The 15,427-nt window shown below is 39.8% G+C and overlaps 1 protein-coding gene across 1 annotated transcript in view; it reads right to left on the bottom strand.

The window, feature by feature from the left end:
• LOC140244608 (dynein axonemal heavy chain 2-like) overlaps positions 1 to 15,427 on the bottom strand; it is a 77,742-nt gene that overhangs the window by 38,115 nt on the left and 24,200 nt on the right. The window contains exons 29-45 of the mRNA XM_072324229.1: positions 15,261 to 15,399; positions 14,477 to 14,637; positions 13,721 to 13,876; positions 12,955 to 13,080; positions 12,299 to 12,409; positions 11,315 to 11,607; positions 10,550 to 10,739; positions 9,581 to 9,761; positions 8,289 to 8,416; positions 7,485 to 7,637; positions 6,434 to 6,559; positions 5,531 to 5,749; positions 4,321 to 4,438; positions 3,531 to 3,667; positions 2,754 to 2,894; positions 1,536 to 1,694; positions 403 to 647 (exon numbers count right to left, since the gene is read on the bottom strand). Of these exons, the coding sequence (XP_072180330.1) occupies positions 403 to 647; positions 1,536 to 1,694; positions 2,754 to 2,894; positions 3,531 to 3,667; positions 4,321 to 4,438; positions 5,531 to 5,749; positions 6,434 to 6,559; positions 7,485 to 7,637; positions 8,289 to 8,416; positions 9,581 to 9,761; positions 10,550 to 10,739; positions 11,315 to 11,607; positions 12,299 to 12,409; positions 12,955 to 13,080; positions 13,721 to 13,876; positions 14,477 to 14,637; positions 15,261 to 15,399 (2,783 nt within the window). The remainder of the gene's footprint in view (positions 1 to 402; positions 648 to 1,535; positions 1,695 to 2,753; positions 2,895 to 3,530; positions 3,668 to 4,320; positions 4,439 to 5,530; positions 5,750 to 6,433; positions 6,560 to 7,484; positions 7,638 to 8,288; positions 8,417 to 9,580; positions 9,762 to 10,549; positions 10,740 to 11,314; positions 11,608 to 12,298; positions 12,410 to 12,954; positions 13,081 to 13,720; positions 13,877 to 14,476; positions 14,638 to 15,260; positions 15,400 to 15,427) is intronic.

The raw sequence follows: 15,427 nt of genomic DNA, 5'->3' as shown, positions 1-15,427 counted from the left end.
ATCAAGGGAATTGTATTCAGTATCAAAAGGAAATACCACACCTAATTCCCATCATAGAATGTATAAATAAATCTTATGAGCTGAAAAAATTTTGTTTTATCAAAGACGTATATATGCTTTCTAGAGGAACTGATGTCATAAGTAACATTCACACTTTTACATCCTTCAGTCGTACTATCTCTCAAAACCCCGCGGCATAAACTAGCCAGACAGTTTATCTGTCTGCTCATGTGGACGAGATTTAAATAATTGTGGTCATAGCTGGAGAGAAACAAGAACTGAGGTCTGGGGTCAAACTCGGGATCACCCTAGTACCAGTCAAGCCCCAACTTCTTTGAACCACCACACTGCTACAATTAATAGAGGTGGGCTATGCTACCTCCATGCAATTAAGCCACCTACTTGTTGGGGTACCGCCAGCCACTCCGCAGCTTGTCCTCCCAATGAGACCAGCTCTTTCCCTTGGGGTCCACGTAGTACTCGTAGACGGTGTCCTTGTTGGGGAACGTGCCCTCGATCTCGCGGATGTAGTTGTCGAGCTTCTTGCGGCCGTCCTCGTCGACGGCGCAGCCGACGGACCAGATGAGGCAGAAGAGGAACCAGAGCTCGATCATGCGCTCATAGTTCTCCTTGTCGTGTGGGTTCACCTGAAATGCAGAGAGCAGAAAAGTTAATGCTCAGTTCATCCAAAGTTATTTTTCTTTCTTTCTTTCATTCATATTGATTGATTGATTGATTGATTGATTGATTGATTGATTGATTGATTGATTGATTGATTGATTGATTGATTGATTGATTGATTGATTGATTGATTGATTGATTGATTGATTGATTGATTGATTGATTGATTGATTGATTGATTGATTGATTGATTGATTGATTGATTGATTGATTGATTGATTGATTGATTGATTCATTCATTCAATCATTCAATCTTGTGACCTGGAAATCATAGCAGAGATGTGAAAAGCTGTAGAGATCAGTCATTGCCAACTGCCTCTGTCCTTTTCGCTGCACATTAATGTGGGACTGTCAAGTTGTATTCATTTCTTTTTTTGATTCTTACTTTTGATACAAGCATTTAAAAGCATCTGGTAAAATTTCCATGAAATTGTAAAGATACAGAGAAACATTTGGATAGTAAGCTAATGTGCTTATGATCACATTATTATGCGTCTGATTTCTCTACAATTTTTGAGGATTTATTGTTTGCATGTCACCATAGGCAGTGTTTGAAACTTTTCCCGTAAACCAGCATAGTGCTAAAAATTTGAACTAACAATCATCTATTGAACATCAAACACATAAAGAACTACTTCCATCACATCTACATACCAATCTCAAAGCACCTGCATGATGAGAGATTGCCTCAATTGGTGGGGATACACTACCCCATGAACAAATTACATGACTTCACATCTTCAAACTTTACGAACAAGGTTGTATTTTAATCTACTTGCACTCATAAAATTTTCCCGCCACAAGCAATGGGGCACAGTAATCCGATGTTCTTGTCGCTGCGCGCTTTGACTCACCCCATTCTGTTCAGTGGCCATGGCAGAGTACAGGTTGCAGAAGGATACGACGCCGTTGAGCTCGGAGATCGGCACCAGCTCCCTGCAGTTCTGCTTCTTGAAGTCCTGGATCTTGACCAGGTATTTGTCAAACAGGTGCTGTATGATGTCTTGTTGTTGCTGGAGCAGGAGGAATGTGGAGAGAGAAAGAGAGCAAAACAATTCAAGCATATAAACCAGTATTTTATCTCAAAGGAAATTTGTTATGGCATAACAAAGGGTGCGTTTGAGTGCTCTTACACGAACCAAAGCAAACCATACTGAACTGTGCCAGATTTGGAGGGTCCCAGCGCTCTTTTGAAAAAGTGTATCTCATGAGTTATTTTTAGAGAGGGTCACGCATTTTGTAGCAAGAGGGTCATCCACCTGGTGCACTTAAACTACTTTCAGATGTCCCAAACAAAGAGAGTGAACTCTTTGCATTATGATGTATGCGCATTTTTTGTGCATTCTTCACCTGCAAACTTTTGGTACGCTTTTGGTACCCTTTTGGAGCACATCTGGAAGTGGCCTACTTTTGGCTCGGTTCAGTTTAGTATGGTACACTTAAGGAGTGTTCGAGCACTCCTCTGGCGCAGGTTCGGTACGGTTTCATACACTGTAGGAGCGAGTGCTCGAACGCACCCTACAACACAGTACGAATTACACTACCAAACCATCAAACAAAACAAGTAATGTGTCAAATCCACAGGCACATAGTACGATGAGTATGATAGTATGATGCCATGATGTTGTCAGATTAAGTTAATATAGTCACATACTTGTATTTACTTTTCATCTAATCATGAGGTACCACCTCTCTTAAGTTTGCATATACTACTAATATCAGGCTGCTTAGCTGAAGTAGTGGAAATTCTTAATATTTTGTATTATAATACTGCAAAGTACGGATATGAGAGTATGAAATTTTACCTGACCTTCATAAACTTGTCAAAAATTTCTTTGACATTTTCACCATGTCTTTGAGCAAGAATTTATACACATATGTAAAAAAAGATCACAACATTTGGTTGTAAATGATCAAATTTTCAACAACCTAGTCAAGGACTGACTCCTTCAAGGTGAACACACACACAAATTTATCAACGGATCAAGAAATTAATGAATATAAAAAGATAAGCAGAAAAGGCAAGAAAGTATACGCAAAGAGACAGGTACATCTACACAACAGTTATCTACCTTGTCCTTGATCTTGGCAAGCCAAGATGTAACATAGGGCTGCCATCCAAGATCGGCGTAGTCGGTGTAAACCATCCCACAACGACTGACAGTGGCGGGGGAAGCAACGGCCAGATCCTCCACTTCAAACAATAGTGTCACCTTGGTGATAGGAAATAAAACGCTGTAGTTAAGCCCATATCCATGACAAGAGAGCTCGTAACTGGCCTTAATAATCACATGAATAAATGCTTGACAGATTAAGACATTCATGATTAACAGTTTCCCCTCATCAGTGCTCATGTACTTTCAAAAGTGTATTCGTTAGCGAGGAAGAAGATTTTTTTTTTTTTTTTTTTAAATAGGTTCATACTGTGAACTAATTTTGCTCAGTACAATTTTGTAAACAAACTAATTGTCCCTAAGTATATCAAATAAGCCATATAATTCTTAAAGGTATTATAAATGGCGAGATGAGAATAATATGCCAGTCTACAAAATATTGTGGGCCTGGGTCTAGAAAGGAGATTTATAGAGCATGAGAAATGCAAAATGGTTTAAATCAAAATAGGAAAGGCTCATATAGGCTCTTCTTCTTACATTGTTCATACTCCTACATAAAAGGAAATGTTCCATACTGTACATGGGTTGTTTTACATATTGTTTAATCTTTATCTATGAAATAGTAACTTTCAATGACATAAATATGAAACTATCAAATTGTCATGGTGAGAAAAATTGATATTGATATTGTAGATATCAACTGAACTGTAATACAGGAGAAGAGAGGAAATGTACCTGGTCGGGCATGGCGATACGTTCACCATTGATGAGAGTCAAAACCTTGTTGTCGTCCATGACAGAGTTCATACTCTCAATCCACAGAGTGTCAACGGGTGCATCAAACAGCAACCACTTCTCATCGGGCTTCTCATCTGGAAGGAAGGGAAGACAGCTAGACAAGATGACATCTCTCAAAGTGCATCTTCATTTTACTACTTGTGCTAGTTTACACTTATATAGAGTGCCAAGCTACAACTTTGTCATTTAGTTGGCCCTCTCTTCAAAATTCTGCTCCTAAACTGAGAAACAAATATCATTTGATAATGACATAAAAAGAAAATGCACACAACACAGACTTGAAGTTCATTTATAAATTTTCATCAATATCATTTCATCATTCAAATGCAACGAGTAATCTTTTCTGGGGGAAAGGACAAGTCAAAGGGGGAATAAGTTAGCAGCATTTTAGTTAAAAATCATAATTTTGCAAAAGGACTTTGAAATATAACAGCACACATCTGATAATGCAGAGTGTTCTACATTTCCCAATGGTTGGGGGAGAATGAAGAGACAAAAATGCTCATCAAAAATCTAACTTCCTAACTAGGAGTGTATGATGGTACAAAGCTTTCTTTGGAGATTGTAAAGTGAAAAAACAACAACAACAACAAGAACAATTGCTTGCATTTCTATTTCATGTTGCATCTCCAAAACTTTACATGTTATGTTTTTGTCCTAGACTGAACACAAGATAGTAGAATGGCACAAAACAAACCAACAGTTTAACAACCACACACAAACAAACCTGCACAAGTCTGACGCATGACGCTTGAGAGAACACCATCCGTCCACTCATTGGTGTTGAGGTCAAATTCACCATAGAGCTCACCAAGGGACAGAGCTTTGGGGTTGATGGGGAACTCCTGAATGGGTCAGATAGCATCAACCAAAAAAAGTTAAAGCTTCAGTCATACACAAACTGTCATGTTAGTTTTACTTTGCTACTTGAAAGATCACTTTCCATTCATAGTGTCCAGTGAGATGATACATGCACACAGCCGTACTTCCTTTACTGAATGGTCAAGATTCAATGAAAAGCCTGAGCTAAAAATGGGTCGATGATTATCATACAAGATTAGCCCATTGAGGACGGGCTGATTTTGCTACAACATGCATTTCCCATAGACACTTGCCCGAGTATACTCAGGACTCGTCCTCAATGGGTCAAAAGAAAAAAAGAAGACATTTGTTGAACTAGGAACTAGAACTTTTCAGATTTGCTGTTAAATGAGAAAACATTGTTATTTTCAGCATGCAGTTGTGGTACAATATCTGCGGATACTCGCGGAATTGTCTGCCATCTCAAAACCTGATAGTATCATGGAAAACACAGCATACTTGTAATACACATGTGTTACACACTAAATCTTTTTAATATACATCACACTGCATGTGACACATATTCTGCAGTGATTTCACTTTTTTGCAGATGTTCATTGACCGATTATTAACAAAAATCCTCACGAAGCCAGAGAATTGCCATCCCATCACAAATGCAATATATACCATCTCCATGGAGGAAGGGGGAATTGCTAAATTTGCTGCTAAAACATGAATGATAATGACGTGGTTGCTTCAGGACTCTATTGCAAATTTGCCACTTGCACGTATACCTGGCTAACAATTCCTTATTCATTGAATGAACAGTGCATACAGTGGTATGTGACACATCCAAAGCTCCGAACCCTTCTTACTGAAAAATAGGGATGATTTGGCTCAAAAGTAGGAAAGAAAGAGCAGTTAGAAGTGTGTAATAGAATGATCAAGAAAAATAGGAAAGTCCACTTGAAACAAGAGCTGGGAATTGTCAAAATTCAGATTCTTTCCTCGAAATTCTGAATGGTTGGAAGGACCATACAACATTTGCATTGTTTACATAAGATTAATTATGTCATAAATGAAATGTAATATATGATGTTCCTCTGCAAGTAAGAGAGTCACGTTCACATTCGTACCCTGACGAGATTGTAATTGTCATCTCCTTCTTTCTTCAACCTGGACAGCGTGGACTGGAGGATGCGCCACGACACCGTCTTGCCGCTGTTGGTCTTGCCGACGATCATGACGGAGTGGCGAGAGTTCTTCGTCTCGTAGAGCTGAATGACCTTGAGGATGGTGGAGGGGATGGGCTGGTAGCCGGCCTTCTGGAGCTCTGACTCTATCACCGCCTTCATCTATATCATCATACAAGAAAACACAAAATTATCAGAAATATTTGTTTTTAAACATAGGAAAAAAGTTCAACTTCAGTGATGTCACTTTATTCTTGTTGAACTCTGGAAATTTTTTTTTTTTACTTGTTAAATTCTCACACTGTAAAACGAGGAATATGCACATGCATTTTAATTTCATGAATTTCACGACGAGCCAAGATTCGCAAATTTAAAATGCACATGGAAGTTCATGTCTACACTATATGCACTGAATGTCAATGGCAACTCGCGAAAAAATTCATGCCATGGAAAAGGCCATTGGCTCCAATTCGCAAAAATTTCATGCCGCGAATATATACATGTAATGTTGCGAATATATCATGTTTTACAGAAATTCCTAAGGCCACTGCACACTATACGACTTTCAGTTGCACAACTGACTGACTCTGGATCTGAAATAAATCACAATGGCTTCAGAAGAAACACGCTTGTTTATTTCAGATCCAAAGTCGATCAGTCGTGTGCCTGAAAGCCGTATAGTATGTGATGGCCTTTAGACAGCCGGTTTGGAATAAATTGAAGACAATCTGTAACAAATTATCTAAATAGTTGTTGAAAATCCTAAAGTTAAGTCATGATATGCCTCTTGCAACTCTAGTCCTGACAGAGTACAAAGCGTTTCCACTGAAAGAGGGTTTGCCATACCTTGCCATAGTCGATGACGGGTGCGTCGATGCCCGGGAAGAGATCGGAGACGATGCCGTTGAAGAGCGGCAGATCAGTGGTGGTCATCTTGGGAACGTTCATGTCCTTCATGGCCAGCAGCAAGACCTGGATGATAGCGGGGTAAGAATGAAGGGAAGGTTTCAGTGGTAATTAGCTCTCAAGGGAGCTGTTCTTGGGAAATATTCCAAATGTTTGTTGGTGTGTGTGCATTCCTGTCCTCTCGAGTACAAGAAAATGTCAACTGGGAAAATACAACTGGGTCACACATACACGAGCAGCAAATTAAGTCACTAGGCATAAAATGGATGTTAACTTTTATGAATTTTCACTCGATAAATTGATTTCATTTATCTCATTGTGTATTCTTGTTCATCACAAACTTAGAGTAAGATTGATCTATGGAGAAACATAAGGGGCCTGTTGTGTAAAACGTTTAATCTGAGAAAAACTCTGGTACAAACTGAAAACACAGGTTAATATGATAATGCCACTGACTTAACGCAGGAAAAATTTTATCAAAAATCAGCCTGAGTTTTTTTCAGGTAAAACATTTTATTCAACAGGCCCAAAGTAATTTTTTCCTCACTTATTTTGATGTTTTCTTTTTTACTTCAACTACTAATGTTCTATGTGACTATGTGATTAGTACCTACTAGTACAAAAATAATATAGTATTGTATAGTACAGTATAGTATAGTATAGTATAGTATAGTATAGTATAGTATAGTATAGTATAGTATAATATAGTATAGTATAGTAAAGTACAAAACATCCTCTAGGCTTGATGCTCACAGAAATCTCTGGTGATCTTACAGAAATCTTACATGTACACTGTAAATGTAAGCCCTCTATCAACAAAAGGGCATAAGAGGAATGGTAACTTTTATAAATTTCACTCTATAGATTAGTTTCATTTATCTTTTATTGAGTCAATTTGTATTCTTGTTCACCACATTGATCCTGACCATCAAACAGAATGACATCACAATTCTTAAGATGACATCACAATGCCTAAGATGACAACACTGACCTCTTCATCTGGCACATTGGGAAATCCCCTCTTCTTCCTCCCAGCGTAGCGGAGAACAGAGGTCAGGGCTCGCAGACCGAAGTCATAGTGGTCTTGCTTCGACAGCTGTTGGACAGCTAGCGAGTAGAGCGTGTGCACCTTCTTGGCTAGAACCTGACGGCAAAGAGAGGGGCCATGGGCTTCAGGTAAGATCCTACTACCATTACTGTATCACATATAACATTTTTATGTAAAGCTACTGCAATGTTTCCCTCTGCCTGTTGAGAAATGGCGCACTTACACACAACTCTTGCAGAATACATACGATAAAATGATTTAGAATCAGTCCCGTAGCATACCTAGCTTTATGCACCCAAAATAAATGGCAGAAAATTTCTTACAGTATGTCTTTATTATTCAAAGACTGCATCCTATCACAAGGCTTTCAGGGCACAAGCTCTTAGGTGCAAACAATGCACATACACCAAGAAATTTCCTATGATGATGGCTTTTTCTTTGGTTGCCTTTTATTATTGGATATATGATAGTTTCTTGTCTCTGTCTCAGATCATGACCATGATTCAATTGCTCACAAATCCTATCTACATAAGAGAACATTTCACCTGGAAAAAAATAAAAACCCAAGGCCAATACAATGGCAAATATATTAAGTCTATTAAGATATTATCCATGTTGTACCTGAAGTTTTGAATGCATCCTTATTTCAAGAATACCAAACCTGTTGTAATGAAATATTGCACTGAATAAAATGTACCACAGCACCCATCGTGTCTTAGAAATCAGCCGAGCCACGTAAGAACATACCCTTGTGTTTCCGAAACCTTCACCAAAGAGGATGATTTCAGCGATGTACGCCGAGTCGGGCACCACCATGGAGATCGGTCTGAACATGGACTTCAGGTTGTCAGGGAGCTCAGTACGGCCAGCATATCCTGTGTGGGAGAAGATGTATCACATCAAGTATCCACATGAGGCAACAGATGAGACAGACAGACAGACAGATAGACAGACAGACGGACAGACACTTGAAACAGACACACAGGATAAATCCATCAGCACACCCTGAGATGGACGGCAACATGAATAATCTTTTGCCCCAAAACTCATGGTATACTTGAATGCCTTGAAGGTGAAATAATAATGAACCAATTTTGAGATTGTCCTCTATGATCAATGATTCTTCATTTCTGAAAAGCATACGTGTATGAGTGCATGTGTGTGTGTGTGTGTGTGCGTGTGTGTGTGTGTGTGTGTATGTGTGTGTGTTTATATTTGTATTTATTTTGTTGATATTACAGGCTTAAAATATAAACTAAATTTGGGCCAAAAACTTTCATTCACTTGATAATGAAATACTGCAAAACATGCTATTTTAGCAGCATTAAACTTTCGCGAATTGGAGCTGACAACCTTTTTTATGGCATGAAAATGAAGCTCTTAAAGGTAGGGAATCCCATTTGCATGCCTCAAATGAAGAGTTGTATAAATACAGTGTATGTTGAAGAGAGTATCATTTTAGAAACTCCCATAAAGTATTGAAAGTGGAAGGTAACATTTAGTACATTTTTATTGACCGTTAGATTTTGAATTGAATTTTTTTCGGGGCTCACCGTAAATTCCAGTACATTACTAGGCTACCTTTGCAGACCCATGCACTGCACGTGTGTCCATCATGTATATTTTGTGAAGAAAGTTCATCAAAACTTACAAACATTTCTATATACATTCTTGCCACACACTCTATATGTTATTACATCAGCTCTTATACTTTTAGATTTGTGTTTATAGATAAAAAATACAGAAGACTGCAACAAAAAGGCTTAAGTGTGGCTGACACACAGAACTACTGAGTACTTGAGTTTTGTGCATTATTCAAATTGTAGATAACTGTTGACTTCCAAATTTCTCAGCAGTGGCCTAAACAAGTCCCCTGAGGTTCATATTTAATGTTTTGCTGCATTTTGGGAGGTTTGTAAAAGGGATCCCCTACCTTTAAGACCAACTCTGGAAAGAATATATGAGTGGACATTACATAAGTGGTGGAGGGGGGGGGGGGAAGGATAGAGTAGTGATTCTGGCTGTGTGCATGTCATTACCTGGATTCATGGTGATGAAGATTCCACAGGACCAGACGAGGTTGATCTCTCGCCCCTCAAAGACGAAGCGGGAGGAGCCGGCAGCCAAGGCCGACAGGATGGAGAGGATCTGCTGTGCCACCACGGACAACACCTCGATGTTGATGCGGTTGAACTCGTCGAAGCAACCCCAGGCTCCCGTCTGGATGAGAATGCGAACACACCAACATGACATTCTTTGAAATCATGGGCCATCATACACCAACAGTGTAATGAGAGGGTATGAATATACAGTGTCCCTGAACACCCTCACAGACACAAGAAGACATCAATGATCATTTGATTGTGCCAGAGAGTAAGTTGTCTTCCAATTAAAAGCTTTATAAGACTATTCCGTTGTGACAGGTGTCTAAACAGTGCACCGACATTATGAAGTTACTAAGTCAAATATTTTGCCAAAAACTGTTGACAAACTTCATAAATGTTTCCCTTTCTCTGAAATTTGGTTTGTTTGTATTTTTCTTAAGCCCAAAATTATTGCCAGATGAATTATCTAAGTATCATCATCACAAGGCTAAGCAGAATCTAAAATTTTGTATCTACCAAATCCTACCATCCAGCTCGGTATGCATGAAGTGTGCAAGTGAAACTTCCCATCAGTGCAAACCACTGAAAATCATATGAATAGGATTGACCACTCACACCAGCAAATACTGTAAAACACGAAATATTCGCAGCATGAAAATTTCGTGAATTGGAGCCGACGGCCTTTCTCGCAGCATGAAATTTTCACGAATTGCCACTGGCATCCAATGCACACTGTGTAGGCAAGAACTTTCGCGTACAATTTAATTTCGCGAATGTTGGCGCTGACGAAATTCTCTAGATTAAAATTCATGCGAACATTCCTCATTTTACAGTAACATCACGGGACTCCATATCACTTTGGCACATGACACAATCCTCTGTCTTTTTTCCATCCCTCCATACCTGAGCCAACCCAGAGAACATCCTGCCCATCGATTTGTAGTCCAGACCCTCGGAGCAGTTGACCACGATGACGTAGTTCCCGAGGGCCTTGCCAAGATCCTTGGTGGTCTCAGTCTTGCCTGTTCCGGCCGGTCCCTTGGGACTGCCCCCTCGGTGGAGGTGGAGGGCAGTGGTCAGGGTCATGTAACACCTGGTGGAGAGGGTGAAATACATTTCTCAACATACTTACTCTTTTAATACTCATTGTGTGCTAACCCATCTCCAATCAACTTTAAGTGGCACTTTAGATTACGTCCAGCTAAAGATTGACAACAATTGACAAGCTGATCTATGTCAATGTTGACGATCCTTTAGTTGATATAATCTTAACCTGTTGAAGACGAGTCCCAAGCATACTCAGGCAGGTGTCTATGGAAAATGCAAGTTGTAGCAAAATCAGCCTGTCATCAACAGGTTAAGTGTCACATGCTCTTTTGCATACATGTATGGTGAATTCAACATTGGTATTCATGAGACAACCTTGGCACTTTCTGGATGATTTATGTGTACATAACTCTGCAGGGCAGAGACATCAAACATAATCATCTGAACTTTGCATCAAGTATTTAAGGATCCAACTCTATGACTGCATCATTCAACTTCAAAAGTGTAATAAAACCCACCTTAACACTATGGTAACACTTTCACCTGGAAAAGCCCAGTTATGGAAGGGCTAGACTGTTAGAGCTACGACAACAACAAAAAGGGTTCGGATGCGGTCCTCACCTGTCAGTGAGTGGGGTGATGACAAGACGTCCTGAGTTGCCGAGGTACTCGTAGCCGTACTGGAACTGGGTGTTGGTCTGCCTCACCACGCAGTCGTCGATCTCCTTGTCCCAGTAGACTCGCAGCTGCATCAGCCACTCGAAGGCCGTCACGTCGTTGACTCCCGCCTTGATCAGCTTCTCGATCACGTCGCGGGCGTGGACCTCGATGGTCACCAGGGCGACCACCTTAGCTCGCAGCATCTTGGGGATGCTGCCACGGATCATCTCGGAGAACTTGTTCAGCATGGAAACCTGCGTGTGATGTAAGATTATGCATCAGTTAGTGATGAAACCAGGGTGACCTTTTTCAACCACAGAAAAGGCAGATTTCTCTCTATGGTATTCTGACTGCATTGCAAACAGAGCAGATGACACACAGCTACACACTTTTTTGAAACATGCAAATTAATGTAAAAACATGCCTCAAATAAGGCAATTTTAGTGTCATATATTGAATTATCCCTTTCTCATTCATCCCTTTCTCATATAACTCAATAAAATATCACTGCCAGGTCACCTTTTACAGTCTACCAGTAAAGCAACAATGAAAGTTTCAGATCGTCGAAAGGTAAGTCAAATGGTGGTCACAGAATACTAGTACAAACTGATAAAACTCATCATTCAAAGTATTCCTTGGCAAATTGCCATGCGTCATTTCAGGTTGGGCATGGTAGTGTTAATGCTATATATTCAGCGACTCTAATTTTTCGCAAATTGGGACTTCCAACAATTTCGCGAGTAGTTAAATTAACAATCATGGAGCGTAGTAATGAAAGCAGAAATGTATTCGTGCATATCACATTCATGTCTAGACGCGAGTTGATATATTCGTATGTTTTTAAATTCACGAATAGCATTCAACTTGTGAAATTCATGAAAACAAAAACCTTGTGAAATATTTAGCATATACAGTGCCTGTCTCAATCCTCATCATGTCACACACCTGCTTCTTCTTGAGACTCTTCAGGGCTTTCTTGTCTCCCCTCTCCTTGGTCGTGGCCAAAGCCTTGGTCACGTCAGCCGTCCACTGCATCTGACTGGACGTTATCAGCATCTGAAGAGTGGACAAGGAACGGCAGACAAGAGCTGGTTAAATGCAGCCACATTAACATTCTTGTGCTCTCTTGATAAGAAGAGATGGCAGATCAGTAGCAGGTGTGGGTAGAAGGAGGGACGAAAAAAGAAGAAAAAGTAGAAGAAAGAAGGAAGTAAACAAAGAAAAGGAAGAACAGAGGAGGAAAGGAGTAACCTTTCAGAGATTCTCCAGCATGCTAGCTCACGTGAAAAATTATTATCTTTTGAGAAAAAAACGAAAACAAAAAACTTGGTAGCATCTTTAAGGCAGCTGAAATCAAAGGATAAAACTATTCACAGTTCTAATTTTACACTGCGTTGAAAAAAAAAAAAAATCTTCCAAAGAAAAATTACATCCAGGTCTGCACATTATACTTGCCCATATCATCCTATTTCTGTCTCATACGTACATCAGAGCCATGTAATATTTGGAGCTAGAAACACAGCATACTCTCTACACCTGAAAGAAAATAAAACCTTGTCCTTGTCTGGTTAAACTGTGCTGGAGTCTCAGTGTCCACTCACCTGTCCCGGCCACTCCTTGGCCCATTTGTCCCTCTTGCTCAGACTCTTCTTGAGGGCTATCTTGCACTGCTTCAGGATGTCCTTCAGCGTCCACCTCATGGTCCTCTCGATGTCACACAGCCACGCCTGGACAACAGCACATCAAAAATAAATGATCAGTTTTACAGCCATTGAAGTAATGACTCCAAATCAATGAACATATGTCAAAAACATCATATCATATCCTACTGAGAATCAAACCCAATATGATTACAGCAGTGTGTCAAAATGGATAGGGGATAATGGAAATATGATCAATGAATGATACAATGACTGGAAACTAACTCATACTTATTAAACAGAAGAATAAATCGGGCCACTATCAACAATTATAAATCAAAAAAACAATTAAACACATAGATGTAACTAGATCTAGATTACTTGTGTACACAATAGTGTAATTTTGCTTGTCAAGGCATTCTGAAGGGGGAACAAAATAAGTTGAGCTCATTTTACACTCTCACAGTACATTCACATAGATAACTTTGCTAGAGATAGTCAAGTCTTGAGGGAACTATAGGTTGTTTTATTTGCTTTAACATGTTTTTGCATCAAACAAGTACCTCTTTCATTAACTGATAACATATAAATTTCAATGCAATGTTGATAAATATTTTGAATACCTCATTATGCAGACATGCAGGATGAGAGATTGAGAAAAAGATAACATCCTTCTAGAGGCAAAAATGAGAGACATACACACAATTTTCCAGACAGAAAGTTTTACCTCTACAGGTCCCTCGAGCAGCACGGGATGACCAAACTCCACATACTCCCCGTCGGCAGAGTTCATGCCCTGGGCCTCAAACTTCTGGGTGATTCCCATCTTGTGCATGCGCAGGGTCTTGATGTTGTCGAAGCACTTCTTCAGGTGAGGCTGAACCTGTAAGGGGGAGGGGGCAAAGAGAACATTTATTAGTAAAGAGTGATTCACAAAAGGTGAATGATTCATTACATCACCAAAGTATTTGCCTTTAGTGTCTGATGAAATCATACAGTGATGGGTGAAACAATCGACACAAATAGTCCAGCTCTAAGGGGTCACAGAAAGATAATGTAGATTTTAATTTTCTTCTGCTCAGGCTATGAGCTGTTGGCCAGCTTGATGAAACATAAGATACAATGGAGAGATAAAAGATGGACAGGAGAAGGAGATAATGCAATGTACACAATTAAGGATTACAGACCTGGGGTCTATTGCATCATAATTTTTAAATGAGGAAAAAACTCTGGTCAGAAGTGAAAACTTGTGATAGCATGATTTTTGCCGTTGACATTTACACAGGAAAAAGCTCTGTTAGAAATAACACGAGTTTTCCCAGGTTAAAAGTTTCATGCAACAGGCCTCTGATTGCCAAAAATTTGAATGGCTAGAAGGTGGTCATCTTGAGGAAATAAGTGCGGAGATTTATGAAGGATATTGAAAACAAAAATATACTGTCTGAAGGAGAAGAAATTCACAAAATTTGATGGTGTCACTCACTGCCTCAGGGTTCTTGGACTGTCCGAGGATCTCCAGGAGATCGTCGTTGGAGAGGAAGTAGAATCTGGGGAAGATCTGTCTCTTGGTCTCAAGGTACATGTCGAGGGACTTCTGAATCTCTTCCAGCTTGTTGTTCATGTCATTCAGGGTCTCAAGTAAACCTAGAGTACAAGAAGGGGCAATAATTCAGGACATTCATTTATACACAATTAAGGACCAGAACCAGTACTGGCTGTCGAGTGGAAGTTTGATAGTCCAGTGTACACTTTTCTGGTGATCAGGAGATCATCGGTTCGAATCCAACGCAAGTATGTATGCCCATGATCTTTTTTTTTTAAATGGCTACTACTAAAACACTGATTAATAGGTGCTTATTTACATTTGTTCAGCAGTTGCGATAAACATTAATTCCGCCTGGCAACAAAGAATCTTGCATGCACAAATGATGGATTGTAAATTTGGAATCCCCGCTCTACAACACAATAATGGTGGATCACAAACTAACAAAAATACAAACAAAAACCGTACAAATGCCCACCCCCCCCATAACCAACAAATGATCCTCTAAAAAAACAATCGACAACATAAATGCAATTCTTTTATCAGCCCAAGAGGATCACTCCTTGAGGCTTATGAATTTCTGTTTTGATCAACCACACATCAAATGCAACATGCATCATTTTCACAAACCACACCCACAGCTGTCATAGATTTGCAGTGAAGCGTCTCAACATTGTACGAGTTGAACTGAGAGCAAGAGAAGAAAATAAGAGTGCTCACACACCTTCATGATGCGTGCCCCTGAGGGCGTTGTTGTCCTTGTGCAGTCTGACCATGATGATCTTCCAGTTGGCATTGACATTGTCAAACTCGGCTGACTCACGAGGGAGCTGTTTGCGGATGTCTTCGCCAAGGAAGATGTTCTGTGCGACAAAACAAATCATGGGGTTT

The sequence above is a fragment of the Diadema setosum genome, chromosome 21 (assembly GCF_964275005.1).
Source record: "Diadema setosum chromosome 21, eeDiaSeto1, whole genome shotgun sequence".
In the NCBI taxonomy this organism is placed as follows: domain Eukaryota; kingdom Metazoa; phylum Echinodermata; class Echinoidea; order Diadematoida; family Diadematidae; genus Diadema; species Diadema setosum.
The sequence above is the reverse complement of the archived record's forward strand: the minus strand, read 5'-3'. Positions and strand labels throughout refer to the sequence as shown.